The sequence below is a fragment of the Festucalex cinctus genome, chromosome 21 (assembly GCF_051991245.1).
Source record: "Festucalex cinctus isolate MCC-2025b chromosome 21, RoL_Fcin_1.0, whole genome shotgun sequence".
NCBI lineage: Eukaryota > Metazoa > Chordata > Actinopteri > Syngnathiformes > Syngnathidae > Festucalex > Festucalex cinctus.
The window spans coordinates 7368233-7390183 of record NC_135431.1 but is presented as its reverse complement, the minus strand read 5'-3'; the positions used below and the strand labels follow the sequence as shown (position 1 = coordinate 7390183).

The 21951-nt window shown below is 39.1% G+C and overlaps 2 protein-coding genes across 2 annotated transcripts in view; both read right to left on the bottom strand.

Annotated features, from left to right (window-relative positions):
- The window catches only part of LOC144010073 (forkhead box protein N3-like), a 220047-nt gene extending 205587 nt beyond the window's left edge, over positions 1-14460 (bottom strand). Inside the window, exon 1 of the mRNA XM_077510171.1 lies at positions 14040-14460. The gene's annotated coding sequence lies outside the window, so the exon portion shown is untranslated. The remainder of the gene's footprint in view (positions 1-14039) is intronic.
- A 628-nt stretch (positions 14461-15088) lies between these two features.
- Positions 15089-20583, bottom strand: LOC144010357 (breast cancer metastasis-suppressor 1-like protein-A). The gene is made up of 10 exons (XM_077510656.1): positions 19728-20583; positions 19479-19569; positions 18895-19022; positions 18089-18168; positions 17860-17956; positions 17691-17780; positions 17543-17607; positions 17433-17472; positions 17216-17336; positions 15089-16134 (listed from the first exon to the last, which is right to left on the bottom strand). Exons 1-10 carry the CDS (start codon positions 19861-19863, stop codon positions 16017-16019), a joined length of 966 nt encoding a protein of 321 aa, XP_077366782.1. The 5' UTR covers positions 19864-20583; the 3' UTR covers positions 15089-16016.
- Positions 20584-21951: the final 1368 nt, after the last annotated feature.

Here is a 21951-nt window from a genome sequence, read left to right as displayed (position 1 = left end):
GGTAATTGGCAGCCAGCGGATGATCGATCGGGGCCAGATCACGGCGGCAGGTGGCGACCCGCTCAAGCCACAAAAACAATATTTGAGGATGCTGAATGGGCTGCTAATGAGACATTGGATCCTAAATGATAACACGGTGTTTATGAGAGGTCACCTGAGCCGGCTGATGAATAATAGACAGGCTACGGCCTGGTGAGGTTGGTGGTTCGCGCTCAGCTCGGGGCCGCTAGCGCTGACATTTAGAGGCTAACGCTAAGCCACGAGAGGGGCAACAGGTGAGAGGCGAACAAAGGCCATCGGGTTTATTTGGCCAAGCAGCGCTGCCATGTTAGATTAACTTGCTAAATGTTTAATTAGCCCCTGTTCTCGATAATTAGATTGTCACAACACGCCATGTTTGAAACTTAAAGCGAATACTGTGGAACATCTAAAGTCTTACGTGAAAACAAACGTGGTTGTATCTTTCAGTTGATGAATTTCAGAGTAATTTGTTCAATTTTGGACATTGGCGACAGCAACACGTCCTGTTTTCTGAGTTTGGTCACGTGACATTCGCAAGCCGAGTCGTGATTGGTTGTTCCAAGTCCTGCGCAACTGTGATGTCATTTTTAGTCGACAGCATGTGGCAATCCGCTGAGGTGGATTTTCTGCTTTATTTATATTGCACAAAAGCGATGTTAAATCGGAATATTGTGTTTTGACCAAAAGAGGCTGCATGGAACATATTGTAAAGAACATTTTTGGATTAACTTCCTCATTAAAGTTTTAAAACACTACAATAAAGATGTGACTTAGCGTTAGCATTAAGCTAGCGGACTGAAAAGTTTTGTTTTCAATACACAAGATTTAATTTTCTAGATTTCATGTTTAGTTTGACAGTAAACTTCAACTGGGAGTGGTAATAAATACCTTGAAGCCTCTTTTTGAAGACTTTTCTGCCCACTGTGTAGACATGACTTGAGTCGAATTCACTGCCACCTTCCAGTGCTCGTTTCTCAAACCTGCACAAAACAAAAATACGACTTTGTATAGTTGGGCTAAAGATAAATAATGTACCCATTGAAATTCAGAGAAGGCTGCGGAGAGTAAAATGTGACTGTTAGAACACCGGCAAAGTTTGATTGAGACAAAATGTGACCGGTGAAACGAGTAACCTCTTGTCCCCTCTCGACGCGCGGGCCCAATCCTACATTCTGTCATCCCATCACTTTGTGCAGATTAGAATAATCTGGGGCCGTCACCTCACTGCACATCCACACTCACACCTATTCGCGTCCGATTCAGTGAATCCGCCGCTCGTCTATTCGCCGTGCAAAGAAACCGGACACCGGAAAGGAAAAACATGCAAATTGTATGCAAGCAAGCGCCATGCAGCGAGCCTTGAAGTAAGGCCAGCCTGTGCTGATTTGCAGGTATTTACCAACTACGACGTTCTAGTGGCACTTATCCATGAAACATTAATGAGAGCTGATGTACTCTTAATAACCCCGATGGAAAATCCAGCACTCAACCTTTAACGGAAGTGTGCACTCCTATTATTATCAAGCCGTAACAAGGCGGCGTTACATCAGACTGTACGCTTGTAATCGCCTCACAAGCGCAGTGAATTTGTTGCCATAAAAAGCCTTTTGGAATTATTTGGACTTGAAAATGATTGGATGATGCTACATTCCATTAGGACCACCTTTTTCCCCCCCCTCACTCCCTCCGCACATATTCATGCTTTTCCTCCCTCGGTTTCTCACTCTGACCCATTAAAGGATGCATCCATTTCGCAATAAAAAGCGACTCCCCCACTCCGCCGCCGCCGCCGCCACCCCGCATTAGTTCACTGACAGATAAAGGGAACAGAACGTTGCCTGATAAAAAGGAGGTGCAGGCGCATCAAGCCTATTCATTTGCGCTTCAAACATGCATGTGGATGGATATGGAGGACCAAAACTGCCAAAATTAAACTAAATAAATAAATAAAAGTGAAAATAAAAACAGTTAAAAATATTAAATACAAAAAATAAATGGAAATAAAATTCTATCCTAAATAAATAAATAAAAGTGAAAATAAAAACAGTTAAAAATATTAAATACAAAAAATAAATGGAAATAGAATTATATCCTAAATAAATAAATAAAAGTAAAAATAAATACAAAAAAAAAAATGAGATTCAAAAAACAAAAATAAGTTGACATAAATAAATATATAAATAAAATTAAGTATCAATAAAAAATAAAAAATATATATATATAAATAAAGGCAGAAATACATATATAAATAGAATTCAGCATCAATCAATAAATAAAAACACTGCTTTCACATTTATTTATTTCATGCTGGAGACGCTCTGTCAGGTCGAAATGTTATTCAAATGAGGGGGTGGTCCTAAGCGTGTCTTGGGTCATTTATTTTTTTTATTGATTGATATTTAATTCTATTTATATATTTTGACATTTATTTTTTTAAATTTTTTATTTTTTTTATTTATTGATATATACGTAGTTTTTATTTCCTTTTATATTTTTTATTTTTTTTAATGCATATGTATATATCTTCTTTTTTTTTTTTTTTTATTGTTAATGTCATTTTTATTTATTTTTTTATTTTTTAATTTTGTCGGTTTTGTTCCTCCATAGATGGATGGGGGGGGGTCAGGCAGCGTTGGAAGGAGGCGGCTGTGGTTTTTGCTGTGAGGGTTCACTCTTGTCTTTATGTATGTTCCACTGCGCAGTTTGCAGGGCTTAACACGCACCCCTGGGCACGAGTGAGGCTCAATGAAGCCAGCACATAAAGACAGCCTGCTCCTCTGCTTGCCCTCCTTCTTACAGTTACATAAGAGCGAGCGGGAGGGGAGATGCGGGCGTACAGGGCGCTGTGGAAGCCCGAGGTGAAAGCCGGCCTATTAAAGCCATCGGGGTAATAGGTGTGTGTATGTGTAAATATGGAGATGTGTGTGTTATGTTATGAAGGAATAAAAAAATAAAAAATAAAAAAATAGATGGCCCCAAGTGGAAGGCAGGGCGGAGGCAAATGGCGCGTCTGCTGGACAGGAAGTTCGAATTACTTATTCATAAACAGAGAACGCTCCAGGCCTTATTATGCACGTGCCGGCACATTTTCAATGTAAAGCCGAGATAATGACACGTGCGCGCCCCATTTTGGATTCATAAACAATAGGGACACATTAAAGCGCCGTTGCTGTGACACTCGGATGACGAAAGGTGCAATGAAACATTGATTTCCCCCCCCCCCCCCCCACAACCGCCACGAAATAACACGAGGCTTTTACCAAAGACAAGAAGACCTCGTGAATATTCATGTCACCACCCCTGCAAGAGACGAATTCGCTGAGATCAGCGCCGAGAAATCCCCATTGTGCGAAAACACACAAGTACACTTGCGGTACCGCTTTTCACTCGTGCCGGTGCTCTCTCCACCATTTTCTCTCTTCTTCCTCTGACATCCCATCCGCCCACGCATGCCCAAATGTTGAAACACACACACAGATCTCCAAAACACCTACACACTTTCTCACGTTTTCACGCGGTCTGTCCGGCGAATATTTGTGATCTATCTCTTCCCTTCAACAATCTGGTCTTCAGAAATCGGATTGGTCCACATCTGGGCAGGTGGATTTTTTTCACATCAACCCTGTGATTTTAACTACGGCGGCGTATTAGGGCCACATATAAATATATATATTTTTTTAGAGGGTGTGGACAAAACTCTGAGGGGGGAAAAAAAAAACAAAAAAAACTCACAAATTTGCCATTTCATAAAGTGGCAAATTTGCGAGAAAAAAAAAAAAAAATCTAATTTACCAGTTTATAAAGTGGCAAATTTGCAAGTTCATAAAGTGACAAATTTGCTACTTTATAAAGTAAAATTTGCCATAAAGTGGCAAATTTGCAAGTTCATAAAGTGGCAAACTTGTCACTTTATGATCTTGCAAATGTGCCACTTCATCAAGTAAAATTTGCAATAAAGTGGCAAATTTGCGAGTTCATAAAGTGACAAATTTGCCACTTTATAAAGTAAAATTTACCATAAAGTGGCAAATTTGAAAGTTCATAAAGTGGCAAACTTGTCACTTTATGATCTTGCAAATGTGCCACTTCATCAAGTAAAATTTGCAATAAAGTGGCAAATTTGCAAGTTCATAAAGTGACAAATTTGCCACTTTATAAAGTAAAATTTACCATAAAGTGGCAAATTTGAAAGTTCATAAAGTGGCAAACTTGTCACTTTATGATCTTGCAAATGTGCCACTTCATCAAGTAAAATTTGCAATAAAGTGGCAAATTTGCAAGTTCATAAAGTGGCAAATTTGCAAGTTCATAAAGTGACAAATTTGCCACTTTATAAAGTAAAATTTACCATAAAGTGGCAAATTTGAAAGTTCATAAAGTGGCAAACTTGTCACTTTATGATCTTGCAAATGTGCCACTTCATCAAGTAAAATTTGCAATAAAGTGGCAAATTTGCAAGTTCATAAAGTGACAAATTTGCCACTTTATAAAGTAAAATTTACCATAAAGTGGCAAATTTGCAAGCTCATAAAGTGGCAAATTTGCAAGGAAAAAAAAAAAAATACCAAATTCGCCACTTTATAAAGTTTTTATAGTGGCACATTTGCGAGTTCCTAAAGTGACAAATTTGCCACTTTATAAAGTAAAATTTACCATAAAGTGGCAAATTTGCAAGCTCATAAAGTGGCAAACTTGCAAGGAAACAAAAAAAAAAAAAAAAAATTCGCCACTTTATAAAGTTTTTATAGTGGCAAATTTGCAAGATCATAAAGTGACAAATTTGCCACTTCATCAAGTAAAATTTGCAATAAAGTGGCAAATTTGCAAGTTCATAAAGTGACAAATTTGCCACTTTATAAAGTAAAATTTACCATAAAGTGGCAAATTTGCAAGGAAAAAAAAAAAAAAATTGCCACCTTATAAAGTTCATAAAGTGCCATTTTATGAAACAGCAAATTTGCGAGGTTTTTTCTCTCAGAAAATTACCCCCATACCTCTGAACAAATATATATGTGGCCCTAATACGCAGTTGACCTCTGAACAACCCCATTTAAAAAAAAAATAAAAATCACGCGTAAAGGCTCGGCAGCATTTTATCATGTTCACAGCGTTCCCTCTCGTGTGCATGAGTCAGTGCTTCTCACCACGTCCTCGGCTGGCTCGCAACCACGTGCTCAGCACCTGCACTTTCAGCTCTCTGCGCCCGGGTTGCCACAGTAACTTTGAGTCTACCGAGACGGGCTCTTGATCGTAAGCGGGAATGACAAGTCGATCCGATGCTAGCTTGAGAGCGCGTCGACGAGGGCCGAGACGCCGACGATCATCTCCCCCCCCCTCGACTGTGCGATCCCCTGGCGGTGTTGCTCAGCTGGCAGCTGGGCCCTTTGACGCCACACAAAAACGGGCACAGATGTAGAAATCGATGAAGCAAAGGAGAAATTGACGTTTGTAAGGGAATCATTGAATGCCGTTTTAGTCCGTCGCGATCAAAATTTGATTGATGGCCTCATTCGCTTTGATGTCCTTTGATGACGTAGGATGAAAGGAACGATAAAAATGATCGATCGGGGGTCAAGAGGTCACGATCAAAGACTTTTTGGATGACGTATGAAAGGAAAACGATAAAAATAAGGGTTAGGATTTCAAAAAGAGATGTAAGAAGCGACGTGGTAGGCCGATATGATTAATCCCAAGAGGGGGGAATTGGGGTGTCGAGGTCAAAAAAGTGAGAAGTCCATGCGTGCCCTTTTGAAAGGTGCTAAGGAGTACACGATATTTTAAAAGGAGATATGGCTTTCCTCTTTTTGACCGTGTCTTTTTCTCATATTGACAGGAAGACGAGGTGCGATTTAAAAGCGATAGAAAAACAAAAAATAGGTGGGGGGTGACGATTGTTTTATGACTTTAGAACAAGAATGTGTGGGCGAAGCGGATGACTTTTTTTTTTTTTTTTTTCCTTCCAGATGTTAAAAAAAAAAAAAAAAAACATACGCGCGCACACACACACATACACAGACCCATATACAGACTTATATTGGAATAAGATGTATGAATAAAAGAATGAAAAGAATGACGAAGGGTCGACTCTTTCTTTTTTTTTTAAAAAAAGAAAAAAAATGTAGGAGGAGCTTTTCGATACAGACATTTTTGTAAGAGTGAAAAAGTCCCTCACATTCATACCTTGAGGTCTTGGGGGAGAGACGCGAGAACATGATTATGGAAACTTTTGTGACATTACAAGTGAGACATTCTTTAAAACCAAGAATTGGACCGCAGCAGCTCTTCTTACGGAGATTTCAACGCCCTACAAATGGAAGTACAAATGATTATTAAACCCGCTGGAGTGAAAGTTGGAGAAAATGGGCCCGAGTGAGGGGTGGGGTGAACTTAGGGTGGGGGGCGTGAATGGGGGGTTTCAAAATGGTAGGAGGAGAGAGGAGGGAACGTGAGATGGTGATGATATAGGAGCGTTAATCGATTTCTATTTCTTTAAATAGGTAGAAAGTAACTTGTTTAAAAAAATAAAAAGTATATTTTTTTCTTGACGATTCGATTTTTTTTGCCGATTCGATTCGAAAATCGAAAAGGCACTTAAGCGCCACTAAATATAGGTCCTCCCTGTGAGCCTTCAACACCTTTTTGTCTCCTCAGCAAAAAAAAAATCCTTAAAGGAAAATCAGACATCTGCTCTGAACTCACCAAATAAGATGATAGACCAGCAGTTTTTTTTTTTTTTTTTTTTTTTTTTTAAATGCAAAGGGATCTCTCGCGTAAAAGTTACCATTCAAGAATGGCACAAAACTGCTGAACAAGAAACCAACATAAAGTGTAATAACTCATTTTGATTTTTTTTTTCCCCTGCAAAACTCCAACATTTTAATATTACTGAAGTACTTATTTTTGTCGTGCATGTCATTCTAAATTTGCAATAAATTAAGCTTACTCATGTTGTAATATAGGCCAGTAAAAAGAGTGAAAGTGCAACGAAGACTTGTCTGCCATCTAGTGTTGATTGTTGATATTACAACTTCAAACCACAGTTGATTTGCAAATTTTTTCAGATTTTGTATTGTTCCATTTTTCCCCTAATTCCCCCTACAAATCCCCCATTTGTCAGGGAAAAAGTATTTATATATTTTTTTTCGCTGTCAGACGGCATTAAATATTGTGGCTGTCATTTATAACTGATTAGATCGTAGTCCGTGATAGTCGAGAAAAATGGCCGCTTTTACCCAATCCTAAAGTGTGAATGGTGAACATCTTTTTGACAGATTTACATGGTATGACGTAACTTCACATCGTGTCTCGAAAGTAAGCAAAAAGTCACTTGAAGGCAAGTACGGCTGTTTTTGCTTATTTGTGAATGAATCGGGATGTGAGAGAAGTGCATCAAGTTATATCGTTTGTGACCCATCCAAGTGTGGTGTCAAGGAAAAGCCACCCTGGGGGAGGATTCTTCTTCTCCATCTTTAGATATGCCTCATTTCCAATATTGCATGCATCCCTTCCCCCACCTCTTACTTGCTCTCCAGACGCCTCTGGCGTCCAGTAAAAGCACAGTGTGCAAGTGGGAGTCAAAACACAGCAGAATTTCCACTCACATTTTACTTCAGCATTTAAAACACATTACCAAAGATGACCGATCCTGCCACTGCCAAATTTCATGCTAGGCACAACAGGTTAAAGGCCCGGTCTGACGTTTTCAATCAGGAAAAGGCGCTTTTTAAATACAGGATTGAAACAAACAAACAAACTACTTCTCAATTTACAGCGACGGGCTTCTCTTAATGTCTGGTGGTGATTTTTTCCGATACCCCAGCAGCCTGTATTTTGCCATTTTGTGTTTGTTTACAATCGCAGAGCGGGGGAGTGGCGTGTCACAAACGGGGCCGGGCGAATTTGTCGGCTGCGTGACGTCACTACCGTGGCAATTTGACAGCACGCACGGATTTTTTTTTTTTTTTTCACTCACTCACAGAAGCTTACATGTGTGAATGAGTGAAAAAAATAATAATCTGTGCGTGCTGTCAACAACAACAACAACAACTACCGTAGCTAAAAAAAAAAATGTTTTTTTTAAATCCTGTTTGCTTCAAGTCAAGTCAAGTCATCTTTATTTATAGCAAAAGCATCACATTTGATTATCTCTAACACTGTCACTGCTTTATGGAATTTTACCATTTCTATTGTATCCATTTGTTTATCATTTTTCATTTTTTAGCCAACTGTTTTAGATTTTTATTCTTATAAAAGTTATTCTTGATATGGGCATTAGCTAACCTTAGACATAAGAAGTGGAAATTCCTCTGAGGATAAATATATAGTTTTGTTTTTGTTTTGTTTTTTTAAAAGGACAAAACCAAGAGCTTTAGAAAACCTGCGCATGTGTGATGTGCTCTGTCAGCATCCTGTCAAAACGAGCCAGCTAATTAGGACTGTAGCCAAATGGCTGGGTGAGCTTTTCGGCCACACTCCACTGACTGTCTGCAGTAAACAAGGCAGACCAAAAAAAAACAAAAAAAAATCCAAGCGCACATACATTCAAGTGAAATCAAATCTATTTCCCAATCCAGTCACATTTGGACATTTGACTACGTTTCCATGTTGATGTTACAAGGGGCTAAAACTGTAAGATATGGTGACAGGTTTGTGTGACCAGTCACATTACAAAATTGCTGCACGCCCAAAACAGAGGTGGGTATTTTATGAGATGAAATATGACTTAAGCCGAAGTAAAAAGCAGTCATTCAGAATGCTTACGTGAACAGGGTTTCCCCCAGTGTTGAATATGCCTGGCGGCTCGCCCTAAATAATCATAAAACTCCTGTTTGAAACAGTTAGGTTCAAATAGTGTGCCGAGAGGCCGACGTCAACAGGGAGGGATTTACAAGGGCCACTGGGACCAAACACCAGCACTTTTGGTTTTCTTCTCATTTCAGAAATTCAAGGCCATCCAAGTTTTAAAGTCTTCAAGGCATAATAAAAGTGACTGTAAGAAGAGAAGGCATCTTTATTCTTAAGTGGCACATACTGTAAATCTGACTATCATCATGAGAGCATCCATCCATCCTCTTCCACTTGACTTAACTCTTCCCAGCCACTTCTTCCAGGAAAAAAAGGAGGGTTAAAAAGAAGGCCCAAAACATCATTTGCGGAGCACGTTCCATGATATTGTGTATTACAAAAACATGGAAAAACTAGAAGAAACTCTTCCGTGGGTGACTCAGGAAACTGTCAAGTACAAATTGCTACGGAAAAAAAAAAAAAAAAAACAAGCATATGATCTTTACAATTATGCAAACTGGTCAGATGAGTCATTGCTCGCTATGCTTACAAGTGGGTGAGTGCATGTGCAACATCAAGAGAAAAAGGCACAAGATGAGTTGTGCTACTTTCAAGTAGCTGTATGCTGGCATGACTTGGTTCACGCTTTGGAGCAAAGTCGAGGAAGACGCGTGCTCTCATCTTTATCATCAGACTTTAAGTTCACTTGTGTAAAAAATAAATAAATGAATAAAACATACGTGTACTCGTGACCTGATTGGACACAAGACTACTTGATTCATGTAAAATTATCCTAATGTAAGATTCAGACAGGAGTAAGATTTAACTTAATTTGTTAAAATATCGATTTACTAATACATTTATGTTTCTAGAATTATTATTTACACATTTTGGTATTTTTTTTAAATCCAAGTAGTTAAATTGACGCGGTGAATCTGTTAGTTTCATTTACTTGCATTTACTTAAGTGAGCTAGCTCCTGATTGGTTAGAGTTGGTCAGCTGACGAGTGTTCAGGAAGTGTGGTGTCCCGTCGTGACATGTGTGACAAGTAAACAGCGTTGTTACAGAAGAAATCCGTCTCCATCCTGCTTTCTCATTTTCTAAAGAGTCGTCCAATTAACCACCAACGAACCCTCACGTTACACTATTATAAACAGTTTTCTGTAGGATGGCAACGCAATGCAAAATGCGTAATCAGTCATTGGAGGCTTTATAGACTTGTTAAGTCACACTATACAGGAAGAACATAACTATCATTTTGGATCCCTGGGACCTATTGTAGTTATGTTGTGTATGTCTCAAGAAAGGTATTGCAAATAGTGAAATATTACTGTCAATATTCTCATAAACCATACTTTGAAAGCAAGGTGAAGAGTGCACTGTTGTGCCACTCTTGTAACTGTATTAAAAGCTTTATATAATCTATGACAAGCGTCTTTATTTTGACTAATGAACACAATTCTTCAGACAGGATAAATGTCATTCGTCTGAGTGGACGATTATTGCACCACTGTAGGGGAAAATAAAAAATAAAAAAATCCTTTAACGGGCATGAGTCACTTTATTGGACTAAGGTTCACCCAACTCAGTTTGAGTTCCTCACAGTATGAATCACTTAAAGTGGTAGTTTGGGTAAAAATAAAACATGCCAATGTTTTCGGAGAATAGCAACAAAGAGTTACGTCACAAACAACAATCCTCAATAGTGAGTTGCCATTTTAATAAGAATGAACCAAAAGCACAATTATTTATATCGTTTTCTTCAGATGGAACCCAACGGCAGCAGATACAACGAAAACAGCAGAGGCCCCAGAATTGAACCCTGCGGAACACCAAATGTGAATTTATATTGCACATGTTCGTCAAACCGCTTACTTTTTTTTGCTCGAGTATAAAAGGGAACAACTGCTTTATGATTACTCAATCTGCCATCAAATAGGAAGTCCAAAAAAAAATCTTGACAATAATATGTTCTATGCAGCCCCACTACCTTAAATATGGTATTCTGGTTAATATTGTGTTTGTGGAATACGAGTTAATCAGCAAAATCCAGCACTTTCTATGAATATCACAAGGCGGCCATTTTGCTACTTGTTGTCGACTGAAAATGACATCACAGTTGCGCGGGTCTCAGTTAACAACCAATCACAGCTCAGCTTCAGAAAACAGGTGCACTTTGATTGGTCATTGCCTGAGCCCTGAACAGCCGTGATGTCATCTTCAGCCCACAGCAAATGGCAAAATGGCCGCCCTGAGATAGATAAAAACGGCTGGATTTTGCTTCATAACTCATATTCCACAAATGTAATATTCATCCGAGTGTCATGTTTAGATGTCTGAGGTCACATATAACATATTATAAATAAATGATTTTGATGCCATTAGTTTAAGTTTATAGTACTATATATTGTTTAATAATAAACACATTAAACCTGTTTAGACAAAAAAAAAAAAAAAAGGTGCCAATGAGGGAACCTTTATTGAGACAAGGAACCCATTTTACATGAAAAAAAATCTCCCGCCACCTCACCGAACAAAAATAACGATCTTGTCTAAATAAACTCACAAACTGACTCACTCGGTGTGAAAGCGGCGCTTGTTTAATTGAAGCTACACTCGCATGACTCATTCCGCTAAGTCTGAACAGCAACAGGTGGACGCGCAAGTTCATTTGTACTTTCTGCCATCTAAAGAGAGAACATTTCATTGTTATTTATCTTTCTGTCACTATTCATAGATCAGATTTATTGGCCAAGTATATAAAAATAAAAAAATAAAATTACCAATAGATGGAGATAGAACGGGATGCCTGGCGGTCCGCTACTTGGCGTCCTCGAGTTTCTTAGATGGTGACCTCTTACAGCACACTGCGTTAACTGGCAACCTGATTTGGAATCACTCGTCTAGAGCTACGAGCTCGCATATGAATATCAATTTTTGTCTTTCATCCTGATGTTAACTTAAGGATGCATGCATTTACCGTCCTCTTACGCAATCAGCATCAACGGCGCACACCCACGCATGCACAAGGCCCGCAGCGCGGCACATTTCATGCATGCACAAAGAGAACCGTACGGAAACTCCCTTGAAAACACGACAACGCGACCATCCATCGCGCTCACAAGGGGCGAGACGAGTAATTCAGCAGCGTGACACTTTCACGGTCAAATTAGCCCCACTGTTGCCGGAACCACGTCCCGACGACCCTCCAGTTCTGGGTACTCATTAACTCATTCACTGCCATTGACGGAAAAAGACGTCAAATGATGCATTTTTTTTTCTGGTCTGGCAATGAATGCGTTAATAAATAACTAAAAAAAAAAAAAATCAAAGTGGCCCTTGCAGCTTTCTATTTTTCTGTATGTGGCCCTCAGAGGAAAAAGTTTGGACATCAACAATTTATAATTGCTTCATTGATTTTTACCACGTTTAACTCATTCACTGCCATTGACGGAAAAAAGACGTCAAATGATGCATTTTTTTTCTGGTCTGGCAATGAATGCGTTAATAAATAACTAAAAAAAAAAAAAAAATCAAAGTGGCCCTTGCAGCTTTCTATTTTTCTGTATGTGGCCCTCAGAGGAAAAAGTTTGGACATCAACAATTTATAATTGCTTCATTGATTTTTACCACGTTTAACTCATTCACCGCCATTGACGGAAAAAAGACGTCAAATGATGCATTTTTTTTGCTGGTCTGGCAATGAATGTGTCAAGAATGGATGGCGCCCATGGACGGGCCTGCCGCAGCCGTCAGGAACTGATTCGTCACGGGACCAAGTCCCCCAGAATCATCAGGAATGTTCCAAACAAATCCAACAAGGAAAGCATTTCTCAATCTGTCCGCCACTGCGGGTGTTTGTTTTCGGGAGGTTTCCTTGTCAGGACCTCACGTTGACAACAAGCAGACTGAAGGAATGCTCGAGAGAGATGCTGCATAGCATGTAAGAGACAGACAGCTCTGTTGCATGCTGCCTTTGATGGCTTGATGGGGATTTTCCTTTCTCTCTCTCTCACTCGCTCGCTCTTTTTCTTGCAGCAGCAGATGCAGACAAGGCTAGCAAGCTGTGATCAAGCTGTGCCTGCGTCCCCTCCCCTCTCCTCTCTCTCATCAGCTGGAAGGCTTCAACAGCAGGGTGCCCCAGATTCAAAAAGCACCTCCCTCCTCCCGTCTTTCGCAAAACACCTGCAGCCTCTCCTATGTGGAGCCTCGCTGACCTCTGGTGGACAGAAATTGCAGTGCAACTGGAGTGCGAGTTGGATTTGGGACGCAAATATTGAGAATTGAGAGCTCTTGAACTCTGAGCTGAAAAAAAAAAACGGGTGTATTTTTATTGTTAATTGGAATATTACATATTTAATTATTTAATACCACTGTGTATGTATAAAATTAATGCGGAAATATTCAGGACTGACGTCATTGTAGCCTGCTCTGTGGTGAGTGAAATGACAATCACATCCTGTGAAATCATTTTTCATTAAATTTGGTTATGATATGGATCTGAACTGCTCCTTCTGTGACTCCCAATCAGAGACTCTTGTGCACCTATTCTGGAAATGTACTTATGCTCGCAAGCTTTGGCAAGACATTTGTAAATTTATTTTGGACAATATCTATGTTTTTTTTTTGGGGGGGGGGTTTCAACTATGACAGTTCGTTTGAAAAAGAACATTATTTGATTAATCTGTTATTTTATCTTGCTAAGTTTTATATTCATAAATGTAAATGTGCAAAATCGAAACCTATTTTTTTTTCTGTTTATGAAAGAGATTGATGCATATTTTCAGTCCATTTCTACTTCCAAAAATAAGAAGGCTGTCAAGACTTTGATTTTATGTTCTCATTTTGGTATTTTTAATATTTCTTTGTTTAAGGCCCCTGGAAAATCTTTTATTTTGTTATCCCCCCCCCCCCCCCCCTCCTTTCTCTTTACTGTTTGTGTGATTATTTTTTTGTGTTGTTTTTGACATGTTTGGCTTTTGATTACAATTTTGTCAATAAAAAAAATAATAAAATTACGACAGTAGCGAGATGCCGTAAAGCGCTGCTAACTGGGTTACTACAGCAACTTCCGCACGCATGCTTAGTGACCTTATTGACGTTACCGCTGTACTGTTTCTGGGCGACAATTAAGCGTTTCCTGTCAACTACAAACATTTGTGGGGACATTACTAGACCACTTTACAAAAGCAGCGGAGCCACAATTTCAACCAACAATCAACAGTTTGCTTACCTGTGGACAGCAAGCGAGCCATTTATGTTTCTCGTACGTCCTGGCTTGAAAGTGACGGATGAAATTCTTCCCTGTTTTCGTTATGACGACTTCAGGAGTAGGACGACCACTTGAAATTATATTCTTTTCCTCAAAACTTCTCCGGGAAAACTGCACTCACTGGGACTCGGCGATGAACTTGAACTGAACACAATTTACGCCACAAGCTAACTATGCGCATGTGCGTTGTCAGATACTAATGATGTGACGCTCACGAACAAATTGGGTCTTTTGGACGGCTTTTTCAACGTTAACGATGGGAACAGTCTTAAAAGAGAGCCGTTCATCTCTCTACCCCCCCAAAAAATCAGTCTGTATATCAAGCTTCCCAGTCCTGGTCCTCGAAGGCCGCACAGTCCTTCAGGTGTTCCATTTTCCTGCCTACCATCACACCTGATTCATACGAGTTCATCAGTGTGCCTGATAATAATCCTTACCTTTAGTATCAGGTGCGTTGGTAGGAGTAAAAATGGAAAATCTGCATGACTCCGGGCGTCGAGGACCGGAATTGGGGAACCCTGCTGTAGAAAAACTGACATATATTCCGAAAGACTTCCTGCTGTTAATTTCAGCAAAAAGTAATTTTGAAAATGATTAACTCAGATGGGTAAACACGTTCTACTTTTTTATTTTTATTTTTTAAATATAATAAATTTCATTCCACTTCATGATTTTGTCCTACTTGTTTCTTCTTAAAAAACAAACTTGTATCTCAACTTGTTTGTAAAGATGTGTCAAGATGTGGCGCTATACTGCACACAGCCACTTGGGGGCATGCTTGTATCCTATCTCGAGATTTTCAAATATTTGTTGCAACGTCTTTGTTCTACATGTTCCAATCGGTTAGGAAATAATTGACTGGCTGATAGTGATTTTCTATGAAACGTGGTGACATATTCATCAGAAGTATGATCCTCTCTTAATTTATCTACTTTGTTATTTTGTGTGTGACGTTACTTTCCACAAATATTTCTCCGTAAAGGATTCAACTGCACACAGATGAGTCAATCTTCAGATGGTAGCAACAAAATATTTAATGAGCTGTACACGCAGTGCTCTATGGCATGTTTTTCTTTTGATGCAGAACAAAGAAAATATGTACAGAAAATGTAGAAACTAAAAAAATAATAAATGATTGTAATATTGACACTTCTACACATCAGTTGTCAGTTGAACTCATTTGTGTGCTCTTGTTGTGAGCAGTCCAATAAGTACAAAACGTGATTTAAAAAAAAAAAAAAAAAAAAATCAACTTGGTGGATTTGTTTTTTTTTTTTTTTTTTTTTTTTTTGGGGGGGGGGGAACTGTTTCAGTTAGTTTAAAAAAGAACCCTGGTCACCATCAGGCACATGAACGGGAGCATCACAGTGACGTAAACACAAAACACAAAGTCTTCTATGTACAACGAACTGCTTGAAACTTGACTTTTTTTTTACCACTTGCTATGCTCAGTGCCATAAATCAGTGCTGCAAAGACACAAAAATAAGGTCAGAACTTTGAGACATTTCCAACAGCGGCTCCCCGAAAACAAAACATCCTGTTGCGTGTTGAAGTTCCTCGCACTGCTTCCAACTTGTGCAATTTCTGTGCACTCGCGCAAACATGCGCAGGACCTCAAACAGACCCGTTTTGACCCTCTTACAGTCCTTTATGAGTGTTGCCACACAGTTAAACACTGCTCAGCTTTACCTACTTTAATAAGCGCTTTGCATTGATCCCTTTTTGTTTTGTTTTTGTGGAAAAGGTGTAGACTTTGTCCTGCATATCAACACAGGCACACATTTACAGAGACCAATTGATTGGCTGAGAGTTGTCTCTCTTTGAGGACAAACAAACGGAGGGAGCGACGGGAGGTGTGAACGTTATTTTAAGGACGTGTGCAGCAGCATAAACGGACGCATGTGGAAATCCTTGGATGATTTTCTGTTGTTGTGTTTTCACGAGTGTTTGATAGTGTATTTGCCTTTCTGCAGCTGGGAGATGTACAGCTTGGACTTGGTGCCGTCCAGTCGTTTGAACCAGACTTCATCGTTGTTGATAGTGGTGATGATGGCACTGTGCGGAAAAGGAAACGACATTAGAGAAAATACCACTTGGCTGGACATGTTTCCAGAGTTTTTTTTTTTTTAACGATTAATGACCGCCCCTTACTTTCAAAGCCTGTACTGGGGGAATTCCAGTCGCAACGCAGCAGACACGTCCAAGCCGAAATTTAGCAGTAATAAATTTAATAATAATGCATATATTTGTGGAGACTGGGGTCAAGTTGTATTTTACAATTTTAAAAATGTGCAGAATTTCACAAGTTACTTCATGTTAAAGATTAGACAGCTCTTAAAGTGATACTTTACTTAATTAGCCATTTTTATCAGTCAAACATTAATATTTCGCCTATAATAAATTTGATGTTTTAGTTATTTTTCATGTACATTTAGTACCTTTAAAAACACATTGTGCAACTTGCTGTCGACTGAAAATGACATCACGTGGGCTCAGGTAACCAAACACAGCTCAGCTTGTGAATGTCACATGACCAAACCTAGAAAACAGGTGAGCTGTGATTTGTTATTTGAGCCCTTGTGATGACCAAAATACATACATACATATATATATATACACATATATATATATATATATATATATATACACACATATATATATATATATATATATATATATATATATATATATATATATATATATATATATATATATATATATATATATTGATCTCATGCTCTACTGCCACCTGCTGGCCGTTTTTGTAATAACTACAATTGCTTCAACCGTTCTCTGCCGTTCAAACTACCACTGCCATTCTCTTCAGTTCAGAGGCTGCATCAAAGCCTTCTATATGCTCTAGCATAAAAAAAAACATTAAAAAACACTATTAAAAAAACGTATAAATATGTCTTTGGGAAACTTAAACCATTTAAAATAGAAAGTATATGTTTTTTTGGGAGCAAATTAGTTAATAGATTTTATTACTCACAATTTTGTTTTTATTCCAGTTTTCCATTATTTTTACCCCCATTTCCCCCTGTTCTTAGTGTAAACCATACATTGAATGTTGTTCAGCATTTTTTTTTAGGGGTGTTTATAAAATAAAATTAGTGAGAAGTGTGGTTGCACAAACCTGGTGGGAAACTCATCTTTCCTGTAGATACAGATGGCCTGCCCCCTGCAGTACCACTGGCTATCATAGAAAAGTCTTCCATCTTCGGACCGTGCAACATGGTGGTGTCGTTCCGTTTTGGCTGGGCGAATTTGAAGGGCGGAAAAGATGAGAGAAAACATGAATCACGTAAGGACTAAATAAAACAGGACAGTAAATGTTCTTGTGCAATCCTAACCATCGGCCTTCCCTCTATGCGGCCCGAGAGACGCCATCGCCTGAGAAGAGACAACACATCACGTTTCGTCAGGCACTTCGAACGCTGTTCGTCACTTTTCAAAATACTACCTTTCTTATTGCAGTCCAGTCTTCCAGAATATCCAGATCCTGCAGCATGTAAACAATATAAGGCCGTGCGATAGCAGTTAAAGAAATGTGAGGCTACGTTGCAACAAAGAAGTGGGGCAGCGAATAGCGAGATGATAGAAAAGGATATCGGAAACAACAACAGGCTTCTTCTTCTTGATGGGGCAGAAAGGGTCTTTCTTTTTATTTTTCCGGGAATGCAATCCATCATTCCACAACTCTGTAAAAACAAAAAACAAAAAAAAACAATAGGATGCATTACTGCAAGTTACCCATGTCAACTTCTTCAGTTTTCGTACCTGAGGTGATGTCAATACTGTGTCTATCTTCCTCCAATCGTCTTATCTTTTCCTCCAGCTCGCTCTGCACGGTGTCGAACAGCAGCAACTTTTCACTCTGGGAAAATACATGAGTTACAACAGAAAAGGAAGTTCTCATTTATTGCCACAGACAATGTGAGAAAAAAATATCTTGCACTACAAAATTACATAAATTGCTTCATTTTATCAGTTCTTTTTTTTTTTTTACCTCCCAATGCTGGCAGGCTGCCTGGATCTCACAATCGTACTTGTTCTTCACCGATTCCAAACAGAGTTCTTTATAGATGCCTGCAAGCATTAAGGTGCAAACAAATACAGTATTTTCAGATCTGTCCAGCTGAGAAAAAGATACACATCCTCAATTTTAAGGACAGGAGGCAATAATTTATAGCATACACAAAAGTGACACAACAACAAGTAAATCCCCCATGCAACTGAACTTTACTTTCTCAGTGATAAAAATCTTGTACAGCAGAAGAAGTTTTATGCATCTGTTTGCTTGTAACATTTTACAAGGTGCTCCTCAAGTCTGTGGGCTTTATAGACTATAGGCCTGTCGACAGTCTCTGATCGTTATAAAGTCAAACTAAAATGTAAAATAAACATGGTGCCCTTCTTTGGATAGCGATGCTTTCATTTTGCAACTGTGTTACCTCATACAAGTACTGTAATGACAAGGTTGTTTGTGTCTAAGTGTATGAGTACACCCATGTTGGCGTTAAAAAAGGCATGAGCAAAGGTAGTGGGTCCAAATATGGCAATTTAGGCCCTCAACATTCATATGTGAAGAATTTGCCTTGATAATGATTTGGGTTCAGTGAATTTTAAATATTACCACTTAAAATTACACAAAAACAATAATGGCAGTTTTCTATTCTTGTTTTTGTAACTTCTAATTTCAAGTTTCTGATCATAAAACGGTCACAAGAAGACGGCAACACTGGTCGCCAGGCGGTATCGGTACTTGCCCATCCCAATAAAAAATTTAATACCCACTCCTGCTCTAAAGACTACCTGCCACTTTGGTTCTGATCTGCATGTTGTCCTGCAGGTTGGCTAAAGGTTCCAGATATTCCTGGGCACATCCTGCCATCACTTCCTGCAGCTTGACATCCACCTGGCTCAGACGTTCCTTGTACAATCTATTTATTTGAAAGAAAAGCAGCAGAACATGGTATGCAACAGATCCAGTTAAACCACAAATGACAGCATTTAAACCAGAAGCTGTGGTCACATTTTTTGAGGGGAAAAAAAAGTGGATATTTTGCAGTGACCAGCGACCCTCTTGCTTGTGCTATATTGCTCTACTTTTTTGTTTAAAGTTAAATTTATTGACAACAGCCTATATGTTCTGAGGGTTATCATCGGACTTGTAATGCTGTTAAGAGACAATATTAGATTACAAAAAAAAAAAAAGAAAAGAAAAGAAAACCTGTTAACCAGTGTGACTCGGTGGGCATTGACCAATCGAAGCTGTTCACTGCAAAATATCCACTGGAATAAAAAAAAAAAAAAAAAAAAAAAAAGTATACTAATATGGCATTAAAGCACATTTGGCAGTGCCTTGCTCTCGTTCCTGGCACTGAGAGGAAACTTACTGCTCTTTTAAGTCTGTGAACTGTTTCTCTAGAGTGGTCATCTCGTCCAGGCACTCCATCCTCCTCCTCTCACAGTCTTCATCATCCATCTCTATTCACATATGAACACATGACAAGTTGGGTGTTTTGTCATTAGCAACTTCTCACAGTGTAGAAGTAGATTTTGAAGTCACTGTATACATGCCACAACTGAGTCTATGAATGACTGACAATTATGTTGTACATTTGATTTTAGGCCTGCTCTCCTACCCGAGCTGTCTCCATCTTCGGACACAGACGTGCTAACCGTGTCCTCCTCGTCAGTGCTGCTACCGTCTTGCTCCGGATAATCCACCTCCATTTCCTCGTGGTTACTTTCTTTCTTCTCCCGGGAGTGAACCGGCATTACGGCTTAAAATTGAAGCAGTGTAACGTCGTGGCAAATCTTCACGTTAGCCGCAACACCGGCGAGAGGCGATGTTGTAGCTCAGCGAGCTAACCGGTTAGCGACACCGCATCGAGACAGCTGGGGAATGCAAACATGGCCCCTGTGGACCAATGACGAGAGGTTTTACTCACATTGTCCAATCAAATGCTGGTATGCGAAACCATTGGCAACGGCGCGTGTACTGGGATTTGTAGTTTTATGTACTGATTCAAGGAAGCGAGAAGTCACCTATGTTTAATGAGTAAAGGGAGCTCCACCAAAAATAAATTTTCTAATTTATTGTCAATATAAGTATTTGCTTGTGTTAAAGTAACACATACGCACGTTCAAGTCTATGAACTGTTTCTCATAAGTAACAATTATGCGTGTTTGCTGGTGTTTCAATTTTCACATTTGAATTCTTGGATCAACTGTATTTCATCTATTCGCAGTTTAAAATCAGTAAACTACTGACGCAAATAAAAACTAAACTGTGCCAACAATGATGACGGAAGGCATGATGACGTGATGTCAGCAGCTAGTAGCCACTGTTGTGCAACCATCTACGCGAACAAACATGGCCTTTGAGCCTGATGACATAAAAAAATAATAATAATAAAAGGGTAGTTTTGATACAACAAAATAATTAAGTCATCCGGTTGTGGTTTGTCATGCAACCACACTATTTACGTGTTGTGTCTGCCAATGTGATCCATTTTCAACTGCAAGTGGGTCAGGAAACTTTGCTGTCTAATATGTGTAGCGATGCAGTGCGCAAGCAGAAATTCTGAGCTTTCACAACCTTGAATTTGTCTCGAACAGGTTACGTTATGAGGACATGCATACCGTAGACATATATGTAGATGCAGACAAAGGAATGAAGAATGTATAAATGAGAAACAGATTAAATTGTGACATTAAATTGACCAAATGTGGGCATATATTCAGATGTTATGGCCCAACGATATGTTATAAGTAAGGGTGTCACGATTTCGATTTTTTATCGAAATCGATCGAAATTACGTCACGATTTCGAGCATCGAAATAGAAGAGAGGACACACGATTCGATGCCCCCGAATATGGAAATTGCATCACCTATATGTAGCCGATCTTTTGAAATAAGATTTACTGTACAATGAATAGAACCAATGATCATAGACTAGCCTTAGCCTACAGAAGCATATGCCTCTGTGTTATAAAGTGGGGGAGCGGAAAAAAAAAAAATAAAAAATAAAAAATCGAAAAAAAAATCGAATCGTGACCCCAAAATCGAAATTTAAATCGAATCGTGGAGTTGGCGAATCGTGACACCCCTAGTTATAAGGTTCCATTTTTGTAGCTCTGGGTGAAATGTGTGCAATGCCACTTAGCCTACTTCACAAAATATTGATTATGCAGGGAAATATTACCTCCACCAAGCAAGTTAGTTAGTTAGTTAGTTAGCTAGCTAGCTAGCTAGCTAGAAGCAGAGACAGTTTGTTAGCTAGGTAGCATGCTAGCTAGCAAGTACTGACTTACATTTACAACCTTTATTCTTGTATCTGTTCTATAAAAAGCTATTAATTTATTCTCAACAATCCACAGTATTTGCATCATTTTGTAGTTTTTCTCTTGTGGATTTATTTGTGTTTTTGAATCATCTTAGATGTTGACCTCTATCAATGTTTTGCTAAAGTATGTCATTCTAATCTACCCTTGGCCTTCAGAATTTTGGAGTGCTGGCTCACATAAATTACCAGCCAGATTTCAAATTCCGTCTCACAGGACCAGAGAGCAATCACGGCCAACCTCTAAGTCAACTGTGCCACAGTCTATAACGCGGAAGTCACAATTGAATTGGACCAGTGACGACCGTGAGAGATGCCGAGTAGCAGTAGGTCAAAAAGATCATATTGCAGACAATAGCTGTGTGCCTAATATGAGTGTGTGTGTAAGTATCACACAGCGTGAATGCCCGAGGAGGGAAATAAAGGTATTACCTCTTCCGTGAAAAACACCCACGCGTCTCCTGCATATTCATCACAAAAGTGGGTCATCAGAGGGGCTGTTGGCAAACCTTTGAAACT